Below are 21,833 nucleotides of genomic sequence, written 5' to 3'. Positions count from 1 at the left end.
GGTAAATCCAATGCTTATCTCATCCCTGTTGACTACTTACCCCAATGCTGTGCTATCCGAGGTAAATGCCCGCAACCAAACGTAGCCTAAGAGTCCTTAGGGGCTTTCATTTTTTATTTCTTTCATGTAAAGGGCTGTATTCCCTTTTTCTTCAGAGAGCTTAGGGGTTTGTCCCCTTTTATTTCATATCATCTATACACTCTGAGGTCCGCCCTGAGTCCCGGACTCCTTTATGAGTTTTAAAAAGTAAAAATGTGTAAAAGTCTAGAGTGAAGTTTCCCTCGAGTGTTCATAGGCCATGTAACATGGATCTTTATTTGTGCCAACCACATATGTACTAGGCTTTAAAGGTGCTCAACTTGGTGTAGGTCGATCACTCTGAATGACTCATCAATGACTCATAGTGACCGTGGACCTAAATCAATGACAATGGTACTTGCCTGTGGCGAGTTAGGTAGCATGTTCGAACATAAATTAAATCAAGGGTAAACTGATATAGGGTAAGTACTAAGTAGATTACTCCACAGTGCTCTATCCCAAAATAGATTACCCCCTCGTATTTTACCCTCACTTGAACATACCCTTTAGCATTAAGTACCTTCCAAATGTAAATTTCTCTACAACTAAAAGCAAACTAAAGGGAAGGCATAATGACCGTCTCTTCCTTTGCATGGATATTGTAGGGAAGTACGTAAGACCTCTTTATTTCATTTTATCAAAAGACTATCTCTTAGAGATTACAACAACATATCCATGCACATGCATGGTAGTGCACTTAAATAATGGCTCACAAGATAGAACTAAAAGCCACCTCCAGCTCCTCCAAATCCACCATCATCTCCGCCACCACCGGCACCTCCACCGAATCCTCCTCCGGCACCTCCACCGGACCCACCTCCTATTCCAACACCTCCACCGGACCCACCTCCAAATCCACCACCGGCACCAGCACCGGCCCCGCCACCAATTCCACCACCAGCACCTCCACCAGCACCAGCACCGCCACCGAGTCCACCGCCGGACCCACCTCCAATTCCTCCACCAGCACCAGCACCGCCACCGAGTCCACCACCAGCACCTCCACCGCCGCCTGCCCCACCACCAATTCCTCCTCCAGCACCACCACCGGACCCACCCCCAATTCCTCCACCAACACCTCCACCACTACCGGCCCCACCACCAATTCCTCCTCCAGCACCACCACCTGATCCCCCTCCTATGCCTCCACCACCACCAAGTCCACCCCCGCCGCTTGCTCCACCGCCAAGTCCACCACCACTACCTCCGCCTGCTCCACCACCAAGTCCACCACCACTACCTCCGCCAATTCCTCCACCACCTCCAAGTCCTCCACCAGCACCAGCACCAGCACCACCTCCAATGCCGCCACCGGAACCACCTCCGATCCCACCACCTTTACCAAATCCTCCACCAGCACCAGCACCTCCTCCTAGTCCTCCGCCACCACCAAGTCCACCTCCACCACCTACTCCACCTCCAATCCCACCACCAGAGCCACCACCAGCTCCAAATCCTCCACCACTTCCGATCCCATCACCGAAATTATCTTTCTCAATTCGCCTTCCTGTAATCCCCACCGCCATCACTGCCACCAATACCACCACACCCAAAACACCAATATTTTTCGAAAACCTCCCCATATTCTCACAAAGGAAAGAGAGAAAACAAAGTGGCAATGTATGTTGGTTAGAGAGATAGATGAGAAGGGTATTTATAGTTTAGTATAGCTCTGAGAAATTAATGCATGTGGTTGAGAAATGACTCTCTCTCTCTCTCTCTCTCTCTCGCTCTCACCCTCGACATGTTGTCGTGGTTTACAGCCTATTACATGGCTGGGAGCTGAGAAACAGAGAAAGTCTACGTTCCTTCACATCTAGACATTATTACACTGACTCAATTCCCAACCAACCTAATGCCCCTACTGTACTCCCCACCGTCGCAAAAATACATACGTGAAGACATACACCCCATGCAAACATACATGTTTAATTACATAGGAAAATGATATTTCCACACCCTTTTCCAGGATTTCCACTCCTTTTTTGTTTGTATATAACAAATAATTACTGCATTTTCAGTTCTTGAAAATGAGCTCATGTTAAGGAAAAGACAAACAAATAAGAGGTGGAAATTAATGCAGGAAAATGAGTGGAAATATCATTCCCCATTTACATTCGGCTACATTAGACACTTAGTCACAAATATCTCTAATATTTTTGAAAATATTGCGATATTTTACTGCAAAATACGGAAAAATTTCCCGACTTTCCTAGAAAAAAACAGAGACAAATATTTGTAAATATTAGTGACTATGGTTAGACAAACTTCAAGCATTGGGGTTTGCATGTATGGACGTGTGATGCATGCTCTAGATGAATTATGTCCATGCATACGATTGTTGACCTATTCAAGACGTAGATAGTTCATTGTTGGCAAAAGCACTTACCTACAACTTCCATGTAACCATGCATGTATGTATACATCATGTGCACACTTGTACAATACACATCAAAGGATGCGTGGAGGTATGCTCGACGAGCGTATTAATGTTGTAATTAATCGCATGATGTGATGCTTAGTGTTCACTTATTGATATAATAATTATAGTCTTAACCATGAGCTGTTATAGGACAAGCATGCACATTTTTCCATTAAGCCCTGTTTGGATTTTTAAAGACAGCAAGCTTTCGAGAATTAATTGCACAACTCTCAAAACGGCAACTAAGAATCAAGAGGTTCTCTGATCTCTTCAAATCACAATCAGGGCCATAGTTAACATCACCTCCTCCTTTCTATTTCTTCTTTTTCTCCTTGTTAGGACTCTTTACTAACTGGGTTACATGCCATCTTTTCATAAGGCTGTAATTGTATGTGGTAGTTTGTAAGCAATTTGCTGAAATAAGGCTGTATTTGTTAGCAATATTTCTATAAAGGGATTTGCTAGGGACCATCACATAAGGCATTTCGCGGAACGGCTGTTGCATGAGAAATCAGTAACCTAAAATGAATTAAATGTATAAGACAAAATTTGAGCCTATGTGGCAGCTCTCTCATGCAACAGCCCTTCAGAGAAATGGCTTCTGCGATGGTCCCTAGCAAATCCCTTCTATAAATATGATATACTCTCCCATGCTAAGGAAGGCAACGCGGAATTTCTACGTTTCAGAACAAGTCTTTTCCTCACATGGTATCAGAGCGAGAGGCCTAACTCAGGTCATTCTCCACTCCCTCATTGCATCCAAGAGAAGTCATCTCCATCGTTCTTCACACGACTAATACTTTTGAACAAGTTTTGTCTTATTCATTTAAATCATCTGAGGTCTCATTCTCTCATGCACCAGTCGACCCGCGAAATGCCTTTGAATGTCCCTAGTAAATCCCCATTATAAATATAATATACTATACCTCATTGTAAGTAATATTTCTATAAATATAATATACTCTCCTATGCTAAGGAAGGCAACGGGGAGTTTCTACGTTTCAGACCAAGTCTTACATGGTATCAGTGTTATATATTATACCCATAAAAAAAAGTGTTATATATTATAAAATATAGTATATTACTAATAATGTATTTAGTATTATAAATTATATTATATTATAATAATATATTTTGAAGGGAGAAATCAAAATTTTGAGACTAGTGCAAGTTCCCTCCATTAATTTGAAGAGAAAAATCAGAGTCTTGAAAGTTGTGCAAAGTTCCCTCCATCTTTTTCATTTGGAATCTTTCCAAATGCTTTGGTGAGAATTATTTGAAATTTCGTGAATCGCACATGGAGATTTAAGATTCAAACTCCTTCACTCCCTCATCTATAAATAGGAGATAGTTTCACTCATCTCATTCAATTTCTTTGGAGCACTTTCTCTTTTAGAGAGCACCATGAAAGAACTTCAAGTAATAATAATTATATATATATATATATATATATATATATAAGAAGAAGAATAAAGGAAGGATGTCTTTGCACCAAATCGAAGGGCAGAAGAAATGTTTAGAAGATGATTATATCTGTCGATTCACCATTCTGCAGGCTATGACGAATTCGCTCTTCAACGTATTTCACAAGTATTCTACTGCTTTTGAATTGTGGTTAGCAATTCAACGAAGGTATGTTAATGAAGATGTCGGAAATAAATCTTTCCTTGTTAACAAATATGTTGAGTTCAAAATGGTTGATTCCAAACCTATTATTGATCAAGTTAATGAACTCAATGATATTGCAATTGAATGTTCTGATGCCGGTGAACCAATTTCAGAAACTTTTCAAGTTTCTACTATTATTGGTAAATTGCCTTCTTCTTGGAAGGATTACCAAAAACGCTTAAAACATAAGAGAAAATCTCTTAATTTGGATCAATTGGTTCAACACATTCAAATTGAGAATGAAGCTCGCAATAGAGAAATTTCTGTTGATCAAGGAAAGAAAGATAAAGTTCTAAATATTGAAGTTCCTGCATCTTCTTCCTTTAAACCCCAACCCAAGTTTCAGAAAAATTGAGGCTCTTCAAATAAGAGAAAGAGAGGAGGAGACAACAAGAAAAATGAGAAAAATAAGAAGAAGATAGGTCATTGTTTTGTATGTAGAAAGATGGGTCACTTGGCTAAAGTTTGTCGTCATCGCAAAGGGCAGAAATCTGTTGAGACAAATGTGGTGGCTGAAAACGATATGGTTGCAATGCTCACTGAGGTTCTCATGGTCAACATGGAAGAAAACTGGTGGGTTGATTCTGGTGCAACATGTCATGTGACTCCATTCAAATCTGCTTTTAAGAAGTATGATGAAATCAATGAGGACAAGGCTGTTTTCATGAAAAATTCCTCCACAAGTGCTGTTATAAGCAAAGGGACTGTGCAACTCCCTCTTACTTCTGAAAAAGTGTTAACTCTTCAAGATGTTTATCACATTCCTAGTATTAGGAAGAGTATTGTCTCTGTTAAGAAACTTGATGATCGTGCGTTTAAGGTTGTATTTGATTCCCAAAAAGTGATCATAAGTAAGAAAAGATCATTTGTTGGGAAAGGTTATGCTAAGGACAATATGTACTTGCTTAATATCAATAAGAATGCTTCTATTTCTGGTTATATGATTGATGCAAATGACATGACATATATCTGTCATTATAGATTAGGATATATTGGTAGTAATGCTTTAAATCGTATGGCTTCACATGTTTGATTCCTAAATCTAGTTCTGTTTTAAGTACTAAAACTTGTGAATGTTGTACACAAGCAAAAATTGCTAAAGTACTTTTTAAATCTGTCACTAGAACTACATCTTTGTTAGAATTAATACATACAGATTTATGTGACAATAAAGACAAATTAACTAGAGGAGGCAAACATTATTTTATAACTTTTATAGACGACTTTTCAAAATATACATATGTGTATTTACTAAAGACTAAAGATGAAGCATTTGATAAATTTATAATCTTTAAAGAGGAGATTGAAAATAAAATTGGAAAGAAAATTAAAAGGATTAGATCAGATAGGGGTGGTGAATTTCTCTCGAATGAATTTATATCCTTATGTGAGCAAAATAGTATTGTTAGAGAAGTTTCTGCTCCTAATTCCTCCCCTCAAAATGGAGTAGCAGAAAGAAAGAATAGAACCTTACTAGAGATGGTAAGTGCTATGCTTTTACATTCTAATCTTCCATTTAGTTTTTTGGGTGAAGCTTTATATACATCTTGTTATATTTATAACAGAATTTTACATAAAAATAATGATAAGTCACCTTATAAGGTATTATATGGTAGAAAACCAAATATTGATTATTTCAAATTTTGTGGATGTATTGCATATGTATAAGATGCTACTATTAAAAGACCTAAATTAGGTACTAAAGCTGTCAAATCTATTTTCTTTGGTTATGCTATGCAAAGTAAAGCTTCTAGATTTCTTAATCTTAAAACTAATAGTGTTATTGAATCTGTTCATGCTATTTACTTTGAACATTTAACTATTAAATATGCTGATAAGTTAGAATTAGAAAAAGAACTATCAAGTGAATTAGAAATTGATACTGATGTTGTTTACAATGATTATTCCATAGTACAAAATGCTAATCATGATCATATTTCTGAAAATTTACTTGATTCGACTCATGAAACTGGTTCATCTCATATGCATGATACTGCTAATGGAGAAAATTATTCTAAGCCTGTATTGAGAAGAAGTAAGAGACATAGGATTGAAAAAGATCTAAGACCTGGAATGTTTACATTCTTATTAGAAGAAGATCCTAAATCATTTCAAGAAGCTATGTCCTTACCGGATTCCAAATTATGAAAAATAGCTATGGATGATGAGATCAAATCCATAAATGATAATAATACATGGACTCTTGTGGATCTTCCTCATAATACTAAACCCATTGGTTGTAAGTGGGTTTTGAAAAAGAAACTCAAATCTGATGGTGGTATTGAAAAAATACAAAGCAAGGTTTTTTTTCTGAAATGGCAAATTTTATAAAAGAAACAGAAGGAACACCTGAAAGGGAATACCCAAAGATACAAAACAAAAAATAAAAAATAAAAACTAATTACAAAATAACTAGGCCATCAAATAGGAAATTGATCAGACCAATTCATCGAGTAGCCAAGGGTTATAGTCAAAAGGAAGGATTAGATTATTTTGAAACATTTTCTCCTGTTACTAAATTTACTTCTATTAAAACTATGTTTTCTATAGCTTCCATCTACAATCTCGAAGTACATCAAATGGATGTCAAGACCGCATTTCTCAATAGAGATCTTGATGAGGAAATTTACATTCATCAGCCTGAAGGGTATGTTCTCAAAGGTCAAGAAAATAAGGTATGCAAACTAAACAAATCTCTTTATGGTCTTAAACAAACTAAACAAATCTCTTTATGGTCTTAAACAAGCACCTAGACAGTGGTATAAGAAATTCAGAAAAGAGATTAAAAATTTTGGTTTTAAAAGAAGTAAAGTAGTGTGGATCCCGCCCCGGAGGGGGTGGTCCCACGAGGGTGTGTTTTCTTTTATGATGATAGCGCCTTTGTCCATTGGATTTGAATATGGTTGCTTTTTTCCATAAATTTAGGGTAAAAGTCCTAACTTCAAGAAAAGAAGCAACTGACCAGAGTCGCTGTAGACACCCACATTTTGCTTTACTTTAACCAACAATAACCTAATATATGTTTTAGGTCATTAATATCTTGATCTGACTTTACGGATCATCAATCGGGACAAAATAAGATAGGGTCACTTCATAGCCCGAACCCTGATTCCATTCCGAGACCCGATTTCCGTAAATCGTTAGATCAATGGCAGATCTTGACCTGGGTCTAACCATCCAAAACCACCTAACCTCTCCTCTCATCCTAACCATCCAAACCTCACCTAACCTCACCTAACCTCTCCTCTCATCCTAACCATCCAAACCTCACCTAACCTCACCTAACCTCACCTAACCACCTAACCTCACCTAACCTTACCTAACCTCACCTAACCTCACCTAACCTCCTATCCCATTCTCCTATAAATACCCTCTCATCCCACCATCCAACAAAAAGAAGAAAAAGAACCCCTCTCTTAGAAAATTCATCCCTCTCCCTCATCTCTTCAAGGGTTCGGCCATCCTTGCCGGATCGGGTGATTTTATACGTTGGGTGATATATATCAAAAGCAGTCATTATCAAGCAAGGAATCATCTTCAAGGAATTACCATCAAAGAAAAATCAAACACAAAGTGGGTTTCCAAAGAGGTAGGCATTTATTTCAATTCTATGTAGGGTCTGTTTTCATGCATATCTTTTACTTTAAAAGAAAAACCATGTTAGGAAGCATGTAGGGTCTGTTTTCCCCCTGGTTAGCCTCTGGTTAGACCCTGGTTGCACCCAGGTTCGCTGCTGGTTGCACCCAGGTTCGATGCTGGTTGCACCCTGGTTCCCTACTGATTCGCACCCTGGTTCCCTGCTGGTTGCACCCTGGTTCCCTACTGGTTCGCACCCTGGTTCCCTGCTGGTTCGCACCCTGGTTCCCTGCTGGTTCGCACCCTGGTGCACCCTGGTCCGCACCCTGGTTTGTACCCTGCTTCCTCCTAGTTAGACCATGGCTAGTCTCGGGTTTGCTCCTAACTTAGACCCGACTCACTTGACCCTAACCATTAACCCAATCCAACCAAGTCATATCCCAACACAATCCGAGTCGCATGTCTGAATCCATTTGGCCGAATCTCATAAGCCCGCCCACTTTGAATTCCGAAAATTCAAACCCTTGATGATTCCAATATGCTCAATTCTTTGATGCAAATTCCCAATTCCAAAATCCCATTGATAAATCAATGTTTCTGAATCTCAAGTCCAATGCTCAAATACAAACCCGATTCCTGATCCAAATACCAATTCTGTTTTCCAAAATCCAAGTAACCTCCCCAGCGGAACTACGTGTGGCTTGATCCCCATCGCGGGGTACGTAGGCAATTTGGCACTCCCAAGTTCAGTCGCACCTTTCTCTATCTTTCTCATTCCCTCACACTATTTCATCATCTCTTCCATCCCTTTTTTCACTAACCTCAAGAACTGAAATCGATTCACCTCGTGTCTCTCGGAACCGTTGGATTACGGTTTCCGTCGTAAGGACCCTTAGAGCCCAATTTAGGAACACCGGTGTCGTGTCGTGTCCTAAGTTTTAGGGAGTCTTAGGTTTTAGGGAGTCCTAGAATTAGGAGTCCAGCCTCATCACGGACGTTTGCTATGTATAGCAACCGTGCCATAGGTCTAGTTACACTAGTCACCCAATCTTTCCCTAGGACAAGCCTAGTAAACTAGGATGTAGGCAAACCTGCATTAGTCTAAGGGACCATTTGCATTTAGATGAGAATCATATAGCATCTTAGATGAAATCCTAAGATAATAAAATCCTCAACTTGAATTAAATAACTTCTCCTAAAACTGTTGAAACAGTCAATCCCGTCTAGGTCGGTGTCCTAGTTGAGTTAGGCATAAGTAGCTTAGCTTAGGTGCACCGAACTACGTCGACTCTGATCCCAGTAAGGCTTGGGTACGTAGGCAGCTTGGATGTCTGATGGCATACCACCCGCGAGTCGGCACCACAAACAAATTGTGGTGTTTTGTATATTAATTTTCTCGTAAATACTTAATCAAATCACTTAGGACTTTCCATGAAATTAGAATTCTAGGAGAACTTTCACTTAGATTGAATCCAGACAAATTAATAAATCAAGATACACATTTAGGATTCTCATTGAAATTAGATCATAGGATGCATGTCACTTAGTTCGCACATTAACATAGAGTTGAATGAGCCATTTAAAATAAATTTAAAAGAGTTAGCTTTTGGAATCGAAGACCGATTATCGGGCAGGAATGGTGCATGTGGCGGATAACTCCCCATACCTTCCATTCTCGTAACCAGGTAGCGAGTCTAGATTTCTGGTTAATTACTAGTCCTAGATCCCACATCTAGGTGGCGACTCTGTCAGTCTCTTTCGTGTGGAATTCGGATTGCCTTAGTGATCCCAAGTTCACAGGAAAGATTAATTCAAATCAACATTAAAATGCACACGCCAATCGCGTGGGTACGAGAGACCAAGAGAGAGAGCGCGGCGGCTCGCGCCCCACCCCTCTCGCGGGATCGGGTCCCACAGTTTGGCGACTCTGCTGGGGATCACCTAACTTCATTAAAATTCCAAAAGATAATTCATTTGAATTTAATTTAACTGGCTCATAAAAACTCTGTACTTGTCAGATTAATTTGTCTTGTTTTATTTTCTCATCACCTTTTACTTGAACTTAATCTAACAAAACCTGAAGGCATCATAGATTGCGCAAACATATTGCACACACTTACATCACTTGCATCTAAACCCTTGCATCTCACGTGCACACAGTCCTATTTTAGGAACCCGGAGTGTTATCTAGCATGGTTGACTGGGATTTCATCACCTGGTGCCTCTGTTCTAGAGAAGCATTCCACCCTTAGCCTAGTACCTTTATGGTACGTAAACGGATCTCTTGTTCACGTACTGATACGCCGGACACTGGTACAGTATATCGAACAGGGATTCGCGCTAAGGGAACTCTTGGCCTTACCCCTAGATTAACCCACACATGCATGTAGTATACGAACACATGTGCATCACGTGTGTGATCCTAGTTTAGGATATCCTACCCATTTGTGTCTAGATTAGGCCGTGGTCCATCTTCCAATGGCTACGATCGGTCCTTAGATACACGAACAAAGTGATGAGTCGAGATCCTCTCTCCACTCCGCTAGATTAGGATTAGGGTTGATGCCTTCAGGTAACACTGTTAAAATGTGTGAAGATTAAAAACTTTCCCTTTGGGGTTAGGATATAAATTCCATCATTTCCAAAGATCTCATAGGATTAGTCATTCATGATCTATCTGTTGAAAGCAATCTTATGCTATCTCATCTAATCTCTTGATCGTGCGTCTTTCATTCTTCTGTCATACAATTCGATGGTATCTTCATGCCATCCCCTAACTGGCAGGAGCAGAATCTCACAATCTTTCGATTATGCAATCTCATGATCTGATCATGCCTGGTCCAGATGATCCAATCTTACTTGTACCCTTAGTCCTTTCTTACTCTAAGGGCAACCTTTTTCAAGAATATTTTGCTAAGTCCTTCAGAGTTCACTATCATAATCCTTGAACTAGGGGCATTCCCCTATGCGAATCAGTCATCATGGTCAGTACAATTGTTGAGTCCGGTCTTACATTTCAAGGTCAATGCCTAGTCCAGGCAAGTCATCTCTCTTTTTTATTTAGAGTTGTGAATCCTGAGCATGTTCAGGATAGGTCGTGTCCAATAATTCACTTGTGTTTGTTTCTTAAGTGTGCTTCTGATCTTAAAATAAGACTCCCTCCTCAAATGAGGACAAAATTGACGAAACTCCACTTGAGTCACAGCAATTACTTGAACAAGAGGAGGAGCGCCAATCCCAGCTTTTCAAAAATGAAATTGAAGTGGTAAACGCTGGCACTGAAACTTTGATTCAGTAAATGCCGATTGAAAATACATTACCCTCTGAAGAGTGTGAAGAATTGATAAAATTATTTCAAGAATAAGATGATTGTCTAGAAAAGCTACAACCGATACCAGGGGCAAGACATAGTTGGAAAGCTCAAAGAAAATGAAGAAAGTGAGAAGATATATGCTATACAAGGGGCATAGAGTGGAAACAACTTTCATATTTCCAATTAATGACCTTGGTTCTCAAATTCATAACATAAAGCCAACAAATTCAAGATAAGAAGTTCAAGAGCAAGCATTGAAAAGTGATCATCAGAACGAATCCATAGATGGAGGATGTCAAAGAACAAGTTTCGCTCTATGAAAGTCGAAAGCACACTTTAGAATCTTGGAAGAAGAAGATCCATTATCTCTTACCTGGAAATGCCGTCAAACTCCGTAAAAAAAAAAATAAAACAAAACAAAAAAGAAAAAAATAATCAGTACCAGACGGACTCTAGCCAATCTGAACATCGGAAGGCCCCCTTTGGCCGAATAAATCCCAAAATCAGAACCAATGTCAAAAGAATACCGGTTTGCAAACCCTTCGAGCCTGAATAAAATTTTCTTGAAAACCCATCAAACCAGGGGCATTTCCCCGAACTACGCGAGACCTGATCCCTATACTGGGGTACGTAGGCAACTCGGTTGAACCGAGTTCGGTCGATTCAAAAAGGAAAAGAAATTCAATCCTTTCAAAAAAAAAAAAAAAAAAAAAAAAAAGATGGACAAGTTCCAATAAGAGAGAAGTCAATTATTCCAGAAAGAAAAGAAAATAGAAAAATCAATTAACTTTCAAACAATTTATCTTCAAACTAGGGGCATTTGCCCTGAACTACACACGACCTGATTCCTACCTTAGGATTTGTAGGCAACCTGTTCACAGGTTCGGTCGAAATCTTTGTTGAGCTTTAAGCCATTCTTTGAAAAGCCCTATCCTACCTATAAAGTCCTTCCGGTGTTCAGAACTAATGAGCTAGGTCCCGAGACACAATAAAAAAATGATGAATAAGAAAACGAACGGAGTTTGAAGATCTGCTAGACTGAAAACCTGAAAGGGCGGTCTAGGCAAAATTTAAGATCATTCCCCTGCTAAGTTGAAAACCCGAAAGGGCGGCTTAGGCAGAAGCTAAGGGGATAGCCTGCTGGATCAAAAACCTAGAAAGGTGGTTCAGGCAAAAGTTAAGGCTAGCACGGTCCGCCAAGTTAAAAACCCCGAAGAGGTGACTTGGTCACGGTAAGAGAATCATTATAAGAAGGCTACAGCTGGTATCAAGACTGAAGATCAACTGAAGTTTAAGCAAATTCAAGTGACATCCTCAAAACTGGGGGCATTGAAGCTAAGCAATCTTAGGGGGCGTAATTAAATCCTTGAGGCATTACTATTTTAAGAAAAAAGTCCAGTGTTTACCAATTGAAAAACCATTTCTTGAAAGGATAGACTTACCAAATAAAACGTTAACTAAGTCAGAAGCATTACTGTGTCTGTCAGTGTAGTTACTCAATCTTTGTCATTCTATGTTCACTCCTTCAGGGCTGCTCAATCCTTTGAGTAGTGCCTTTTATCTAAGTTTTCTCTTTAGAAAGAGTCAATCGTCGTTCTTATGTCCAAATGATGCAACTGTCTTGGTGAAGGAGGCCCGGCCTCGGCAGCTCCCTGCGATCGTATGAAAGAGCTCGGTAATCTAGTCAAGCAGCTACATTTCAAAGAAGATCAACTCAGAAGAGTTCAGAAGTAGAAACATCAGAAAGCCCAGCTTTCGTAAAAAGATCATACCCCAGGAAGGCACCTTAAGCTTGGAAGAGCCCCAGATGCAATGGTGGTTGAGCCAATTTCTCAGAAAGACGAACCATTAAAATTCGGAATCTCCTTCCAGTTTGTTAAATACTATCCTGGTCAAGAAATGTTTATCTAAACACCTGTCAAGAGGCAAATCCCACTTTTCCATGATTATATCCGAGAGAGCCATTGTTCTAAATTACCAATCTCAAATGTCTTGTTCAAGGTTTCAGTTATCAAAATCCCCAGAAGACAAGACCAACAGTCTCATTGAGAAAAATCTTGTTGAAGTTTCATAAAAGTGTTCCTAATCCATCCTTGTTACTAATGGTTCTTCGTTCATAAGGTTGGTCGTCTCATCATTCGTCAAAGTCTTGGTTTCCAATATCTTTACTGGGCACGATCTATAATGTCCCCGATTTCATTGAGTTCAAAAAAAAAAAAAAAATCCAAAATTCATCAAATCCAATTCTACGTCAAATTCAAATTCATGAAAACCTCTAAATTCTTTGAGCCCGTTTGTGAACGGTGCCTCTTTTCTCGAGGCCATTTGTGAATGGTCTCGTCTTTTCCTTGAGCCCGTTTGCGGACGGTACCTCATTTCTCAAAAATAAAAAAAATTCATCAAATCCAATCCCCGATTCAAACAAATCCAATCTTACGTCAAATTCAAGTTCATGAAAAATCTCATGTCCTCTTTGAGCCCTTTTGTGAAAGGTGCATCATTTCTCGAGTCCATTTGTGAATGGTCTCGTCTTCTCCTTGAACCCGTTTGTGAACAGGTTTCTCATTCTCTGAGTCCATTTGTGAATGGTCTCATGTCCTCTTTGAGCCCGTTTGTGAACGGTGCCTCTTTTCTCGAGGCCATTTGTGAATGGTCTCATCTTCTCCTTGAGCCCGTTTGCGGACGGTACCTCATTTTCCAAAAATAAAAAAATTTATCAAATCCAAATCCTTAATTAAAAAAAAAAAAAAAATCCAATCCTACGTCAAATTCAAGTTCATAAAAAATATCTAAATTCTTCGAGCCCGTTTGTGAACGGGGCCTCATTTCTCGAGTCCATTTGTGAATGGTCTCGTCTTCTCCTTGAACCCGTTTGTGAACGGTGTCTCATTCTCTGAGTCCGTTTGTGAATGGTCTCATCTTCTCCTTGAGCCCGTTTGTGAACGGTGCCTCATTTTCTGAGTCCATTTGTGAATGGTCTCGTGTCCTCTTTGAGCCCGTTTGTGAACGGTGCCTCATTTCTCGAGTCCATTTGTGAATGGTCATGTCTTATCCTTGAGCCCGTTTGTGAATGGTGCCTCTTTTCTCGAATCCATTTGTGAATGGTATTGTCCTCCTTGAACCCGTTTGTGAACGGTGCCTCATTTCTCGAGTCCATTTGTGAATGGTCTTGTCTTCTCCTTGAGCCCGTTTGTGAACGGTGCCTCTTTTCTCGAGTCCATTTGTGAATGGTCTCGTCTTCTCCTTGAGCCCGTTTGTGAACGGTGCCTCATTTTTTTGAGTCCATTTGTGAATGGTCTCGTCTTCTCCTTGAACCCGTTTGTGAACGATGTCTCATTCTCTGAGTCCATTTGTGAATGGTCTCATCTTCTCCTTGAGCCCGTTTGTGAACGGTGCCTCATTTTCTGAGTCCATTTGTGAATGGTCTCGTGTCCTCTTTGAGCCCGTTTGTGAACGGTGCCTCATTTCTCGAGTCCATTTGTGAATGGTTTTGTCTTATCCTTGAGCCCGTTTGTGAATGGTGCCTCTTTTCTCGAATCCATTTGTGAATGGTATTGTCCTCCTTGAACCCGTTTGTGAACGGTGCCTCTTTTCTCGAGGCCATTTGTGAATGGTCTCATCTTCTCCTTGAGCCCGTTTGTGAACGGTGCCTCATTTTCTGAGTCCATTTGTGAATGGTCTCGTGTCCTCTTTGAGCCCGTTTGTGAAGGGTGCCTCATTTCTCGAGTCCATTTGTGAATGGTCTCATCTTCTCCTTGAGCCCGTTTGCGGACGGTACCTCATTTTCCAAAAATAAAAAAATTTATCAAATCCAAATCCTTAATTAAAAAAAAAAAATCCAATCCTACGTCAAATTCAAGTTCATAAAAAATATCTAAATTCTTCGAGCCCGTTTGTGAACGGGGCCTCATTTCTCGAGTCCATTTGTGAATGGTCTCGTCTTCTCCTTGAACCCGTTTGTGAACGGTGTCTCATTCTCTGAGTCCGTTTGTGAATGGTCTCATCTTCTCCTTGAGCCCGTTTGTGAACGGTGCCTCATTTTCTGAGTCCATTTGTGAATGGTCTCGTGTCCTCTTTGAGCCCGTTTGTGAACGGTGCCTCATTTCTCGAGTCCATTTGTGAATGGTCTTGTCTTCTCCTTGAGCCCGTTTGTGAACGGTGCCTCATTTCTCGAATCCATTTGTGAATGGTCTCGTCTTCTCCTTGAGCCCGTTTGTGAACGGTGCCTCTTTTCTTCGAGTCCATACAACTATGGTCTCTTATCCTCTTTGAACATCATACATCTATGATGTCTCATTTCCTTGGAATCCGTACAAATACGGTATTTCATTCTCTTCGAGTCCATACAACTATGGTCTCTTATACTCTCTGAACATCATACAACTATGATGTCTCATTCCCTTGGAATCCGTACAAATACGGTATTTCATTCTCTTCGAGTCCATACAACTATGGTCTCTTATCCCCTTTTGAACATCATACAACTATGATGTCCCATTCCCTTGGAATCCGTACAAATACGGTATTTCATTCTCTCCGAGTTCATACAACTATGGTCTCTTATCCCCTTTGAACATCATACAACTATGATGTCTCATTTCCTTGGAATCCGTACAAATATGGTATTTCATTCTCTTCGAGTCCATACAACTATGGTCTTTTATCCCCTTTGAACATCATACAACTATGATGTTTCATTTCCCAAAAATAAAATTTTAAAAAAATAAATTAAAAAAAATTCATCAAATCCAATCCCCGATTCAAAAAAATAATAATAAATCCAATCCTATGAAAAATCTCTAAATTCTTCGAGCCCGTTTGAGAACGGTGCCTCTTTTCTTCGAGACCATACAACTATGGTCTCTTATCCTCTTTGAACATCATACATCTATGATGTCTCATTTCCTTGGAATCCGTACAAATACGGTATTTCATTCTCTTCGACTCCATACAACTATGGTCTCTTATACCCTTTGAACATCATACAACTATGATGTCTCATTTCCTTGGAATCCGTACAAATACGGTATTTCATTCTCTTCGAGTCCATACAACTATGGTCTCTTATCCCCTTTGAACATCATACAACTATGATGTCTCATTTCCTTGGAATCCGTACAAATACGGTATTTCATTCTCTTCAAGTCCATACAACAATGATCTCTTATACCCTTTGAACATCATACAACTATGATGTCTCATTTCCTTGGAATCCGTATAAATACGGTATTTTATCTTGCCCAAGCCCATTCAAAAATGATGCTGCATTTTCATTAAGAATCTTTCAAAAGTCATCCATTATTCTCTCTGAGACCATTTGAAAATGACGTCTCATTTCCTCTGAAGCTGTTCAAAAGCGATATTCCTTTCCCTCCGAAAATCCATTTGAAAATGGTATCCCATTTCTCTCGTTGCCAGCGGCACCGCAGCGGGTTTGTTTTATTGCATTCCAATTCTAGGATTTCATCTAAGGTCTTGCATTATATTAGGTTGCATTGTGTTTAGGGGGTTCCTTTGTCGATTAAAGTTACGCAAAATGGTTCTGTCATTTTAACTTTGGTATTCGATGACTACGTCGTCTCTACCAAAGAGGGGCATCTGTAGACACCCACATTTTGCTTTACTTTAACCAACAATAACCTAATATATGTTTTAGGTCATTAATATCTTGATCTGACTTTACGGATCATCAATCGGGACAAAATAAGATAGGGTCACTTCATAGCCCGAACCCTGATTCCATTCCGAGACCCGATTTCCGTAAATCGTTAGATCAATGGCAGATCTTGACCTGGGTCTAACCATCCAAAACCACCTAACCTCTCCTCTCATCCTAACCATCCAAACCTCACCTAACCTCACCTAACCTCTCCTCTCATCCTAACCATCCAAACCTCACCTAACCTCACCTAACCTCACCTAACCACCTAACCTCACCTAACCTTACCTAACCTCACCTAACCTCACCTAACCTCCTATCCCATTCTCCTATAAATACCCTCTCATCCCACCATCCAACAAAAAGAAGAAAAAGAACCCCTCTCTTAGAAAATTCATCCCTCTCCCTCATCTCTTCAAGGGTTCGGCCATCCTTGCCGGATCGGGTGATTTTATACGTTGGGTGATATATATCAAAAGCAGTCATTATCAAGCAAGGAATCATCTTCAAGGAATTACCATCAAAGAAAAATCAAACACAAAGTGGGTTTCCAAAGAGGTAGGCATTTATTTCAATTCTATGTAGGGTCTGTTTTCATGCATATCTTTTACTTTAAAAGAAAAACCATGTTAGGAAGCATGTAGGGTCTGTTTTCCCCCTGGTTAGCCTCTGGTTAGACCCTGGTTGCACCCAGGTTCGCTGCTGGTTGCACCCAGGTTCGATGCTGGTTGCACCCTGGTTCCCTACTGATTCGCACCCTGGTTCCCTGCTGGTTGCACCCTGGTTCCCTACTGGTTCGCACCCTGGTTCCCTGCTGGTTCGCACCCTGGTTCCCTGCTGGTTCGCACCCTGGTGCACCCTGGTCCGCACCCTGGTTTGTACCCTGCTTCCTCCTAGTTAGACCATGGCTAGTCTCGGGTTTGCTCCTAACTTAGACCCGACTCACTTGACCCTAACCATTAACCCAATCCAACCAAGTCATATCCCAACACAATCCGAGTCGCATGTCTGAATCCATTTGGCCGAATCTCATAAGCCCGCCCACTTTGAATTCCGAAAATTCAAACCCTTGATGATTCCAATATGCTCAATTCTTTGATGCAAATTCCCAATTCCAAAATCCCATTGATAAATCAATGTTTCTGAATCTCAAGTCCAATGCTCAAATACAAACCCGATTCCTGATCCAAATACCAATTCTGTTTTCCAAAATCCAAGTAACCTCCCCAGCGGAACTACGTGTGGCTTGATCCCCATCGCGGGGTACGTAGGCAATTTGGCACTCCCAAGTTCAGTCGCACCTTTCTCTATCTTTCTCATTCCCTCACACTATTTCATCATCTCTTCCATCCCTTTTTTCACTAACCTCAAGAACTGAAATCGATTCACCTCGTGTCTCTCGGAACCGTTGGATTACGGTTTCCGTCGTAAGGACCCTTAGAGCCCAATTTAGGAACACCGGTGTCGTGTCGTGTCCTAAGTTTTAGGGAGTCTTAGGTTTTAGGGAGTCCTAGAGTTAGGAGTCCAGCCTCATCACGGACGTTTGCTATGTATAGCAACCGTGCCATAGGTCTAGTTACACTAGTCACCCAATCTTTCCCTAGGACAAGCCTAGTAAACTAGGATGTAGGCAAACCTGCATTAGTCTAAGGGACCATTTGCATTTAGATGAGAATCATATAGCATCTTAGATGAAATCTTAAGATAATAAAATCCTCAACTTGAATTAAATAACTTCTCCTAAAACTGTTGAAACAGTCAATCCCGTCTAGGTCGGTGTCCTAGTTGAGTTAGGCATAAGTAGCTTAGCTTAGGTGCACCGAACTACGTCGACTCTGATCCCAGTAAGGCTTGGGTACGTAGGCAGCTTGGATGTCTGATGGTATACCACCCGCGAGTCGGCACCACAAACAAATTGTGGTGTTTTGTATATTAATTTTCTTGTAAATGCTTAATCAAATCACTTAGGATTTTCCATGAAATTAGAATTCTAGGAGAACTTTCACTTAGAATGAATCCAGACAAATTAATAAATCAAGATACACATCTAGGATTCACATTAAAATTAGATCATAGGATGCATGTCACTTAGTTCGCACATTAACATAGAGTTGAATGAGCCATTTAAAATAAATTTAAAAGAATTAGCTTTTGGAATCGAAGACCGATTATCGGGCAGGAATGGTGCATGTGGCGGATAACTCCCCATACCTTCCATTCTCGTAACCAGGTAGCGAGTCTAGATTTCTGGTTAATTACGGGTCCTAGATCCCACATCTAGGTGGCGACTCTGTCAGTCTCTTTCGTGTGGAATTCGGATTGCCTTAGTGATCCCAAGTTCACAGGAAAGATTAATTACAATCAACAATTAAAAACACACGCCAATCGCGTGGATACGAGAGACCAAGAGAGAGCGCGTGGCGGCTCGCGCCCCACACTCTCTCACGGGCTAGGTACCACAGTCGCCACCTAGATTAAGGATCTAGGACCCATGATTAACTCTATTAATTTGGTCTACGCTTTGAGTTCTGGGTAAGTTACCTGGTTACGAAGTCGGAAGGTGTACCGCACGAAGTGTACAGCACGGACCTTGCCTAACTTTTGAAAGCTTTAATTATTTAATTTTAACTAAGGGGGGAATGTGAATTTTACTAACCTAAGTGCATTCTAATTGTTTAGCCGTTCACAGTTTAGACTCATGCGGGCCAGGAGTGCATGATCCTAAATGCCTAACTAGAATGCTTAGATGCCTATATGAGTGATTTGACATTTTATGAGATGTGATGAGATTTAGTTTAAGTTGAATTTGATTAATTGATTTGATTTAAAATGACCTATGCTATATGAACCTAGATCTAATTCTATGGACCTAAGTTGCATTTTCAGTATATTTGTGACGTTTGGACTATCAGATTCTATTGGGGAACCTAGAGTACAATCTCTAAGTTTAGAACCTAAAGCATTTTTAGAATTTATGATCTTGAATTGTGATTTTCCAATTAGGTGAAAATTCTTAGGTTCTTTAAAGCTTTCAAATTCCAAAGAGTTCCAAATTCAAACAAAATAACTAAACATGCAATTTCTGCCAAAGACAAGTAACATGCCATTTTTAAGTAATAAAACATGCAAAGAAACTAAACATGGGAAGCAAAGTAACTAATCATGCAAAATGACCAAACAACTAAACATGCAATCAATGATTTGAGAATGTGAGAGGGGATAGAAAGAGGGATGGAAGAGATGATGAAGGGTGTGAGAGAACGGGAAGGATGGAGAAAGGTGTGACTGAACTCGGGGATGCCAAGTTGCCTACGTACCCTGTGATGGGGATCAAGCCACACGTAGTTCCATTGGATTGGAGACTTGAGATTGAAAATCGAGACTTCGATTGGAAGCTCGGGTTGACTCGGGTTGGCTCGGATTGAATCGAGTTAGGTTGGGGCTGAACTGGGTTAGGTCCGGGTTGGCTCGGATTGCGGTTCGGTTCAAAGTTGGACCGGGTGAGTTGGGTTGGACCGGGCTGGTCCGGATTGGGGTTCGGGTGGTACGGTTCGGGTTGACTCGAGTTGGCTGATTCGGGTTGACTTGATTTGAACTCAGGTTGAACCCGGGCTGACTCGGGTTGACTCGGGTTAACTCGGGGTGCCTCGTTAGATTCTCTTGAGTGGGCCTAGTTTATAACCAAATGATGGTGGGGTCCAAGTTTGTGACCGAATGGTGGTGGGGCCCAAGGGAATGGCCGAATGGTGGTGGGATAATTGTGAGGTCAAATGATCTAGAGAAGATCTGTTAGATCACTTTGGGAGCATGCTATGGGCTATGGGTATGTATGATGGGTGAATGGGCTATAGGCATGAAAAAGGTTTGATGGGATGAATGGAAATAGGTGAGGTCGGATGAGATGTGGGAAATAGGATATGGGATGGGGAATAGGGTGGTAACTATGGGTGGGAGGTGTGAGATGTGCGGATGAGTGTAGGCCATGGCATGACCGAATGGTATGGGGGATTTGAAGCTGAAGGGTGCGAGGGTGAGGCCGAATAAGACTTGGGCCATGGGAGTTGGGCCGAGTGGGCTGCAGGGTTTGGGTCAAGGCCGCTTGATCCATGGGGTTTGGGGTCAAGGCCAAGTGGAGCGTGAGTAGAGGTAGAGGTTCGTAGGGTCAAGCTGGGGTTAAGGATGCGGCTTAGGGGTGCGGCTTAGGGTACGGCTTGCGGTGCGGGTTAGGGCACAACTTGGGGTGCGGGTTTAGGGTGTGGGTTAGGGGGCGGCTTAGGGTACGGGTTAGGGCGCGGCTTGGGGTGCGTGTTTAGGGGCTGGTTACGGCTAGGCTGGGTGGGCTTCAATGGTTTATTGGGTTTCTTTATGCCTTCTGACTTGGTTATAGTGCTCTCTTTTGGATATTGTAATGAATTAATTATTGACAAATTACGCACAAATGGCAAAACTTTTGCAGTCATCAAAACATAGATGTGTAGACATTAATCACCATAACCACATATTCTTAATGACATGTTAGTGCTTATTTCAATGGTTGAGATCCACTATTGTAAACAATCTACGCTTCTGATCATTACAGTGGAATGCAGGAGGTGAACCAATATCAATTCAGGAGCGAATTAAATTTATGTAATCCGAATGAGAGATAAACTTCTTCAACAACTGGCAGTTGGGGCCTTGGGACGGAAATCATGGGTCTGACCCGTTCCTTAGGATTTTGGAAATATTGTGATAGAAACCCAAACTGCTAGTTGTCAAAGAGGAGTCGCAAAACTAAATTCGCCACCCTGTCTCATGATTTAAGAATGATGATGAGAGTTACCTGAATTTTTGACGATGATGGATGGGCTTTAGATGTCGGCCTTCTTCGCTCAAAATCCTCGGATGAACTTCGTAATGCTGATGGATTTTGGAATTGAAAGATAAGTACTATTGGGTGTAAAAGGAAGTGAGAAGGGGGCTGTTGGGGAGTGATGCTTAGTCTGGGCTATGGGATATGGGCTTGCTAAGCTATGAGATATGGATATGCTTGTGGTGTTTGGTTAATGAGGCATGGCTATGAGGTGGGGGTTGGGCCTTAATGGCCATGCGGCCAGGGGAAAGGAAAGGGGGACGAC

At 40.9% G+C, this 21,833-nt stretch overlaps 1 protein-coding gene across 1 annotated transcript; it reads right to left on the bottom strand.

Moving 5' to 3' along the window:
- Positions 1-638: 638 nt before the first annotated feature.
- LOC143883513 (uncharacterized) lies at positions 639-21,833 on the bottom strand. The gene is made up of 2 exons (XM_077386861.1): positions 21,539-21,833; positions 639-1,664 (listed from the first exon to the last, which is right to left on the bottom strand). The coding sequence occupies exon 2, from the start codon at positions 1,659-1,661 to the stop codon at positions 801-803; it is 861 nt and encodes a 286-aa protein (XP_077242976.1). The 5' UTR covers positions 1,662-1,664; positions 21,539-21,833; the 3' UTR covers positions 639-800.

Source organism: Tasmannia lanceolata, unplaced genomic scaffold, assembly GCF_043159265.1.
Source record: "Tasmannia lanceolata isolate RefF3 unplaced genomic scaffold, GAP_Taslan_0.1 ptg000002l, whole genome shotgun sequence".
Classification (NCBI taxonomy): Eukaryota; Viridiplantae; Streptophyta; class Magnoliopsida; order Canellales; family Winteraceae; genus Tasmannia; species Tasmannia lanceolata.
Note: the sequence above shows the minus strand (reverse complement) of the source record. Positions and strands in the feature narration are given on the sequence as shown.

What these genes read in the sequence shown, in the direction of transcription:
- LOC143883513 (XM_077386861.1), bottom strand. Translation starts at nt 1,661, where the DNA reads ATGGGGAGGTTTTCGAAAAATATTGGTGTTTTGGGTGTGGTGGTATTG.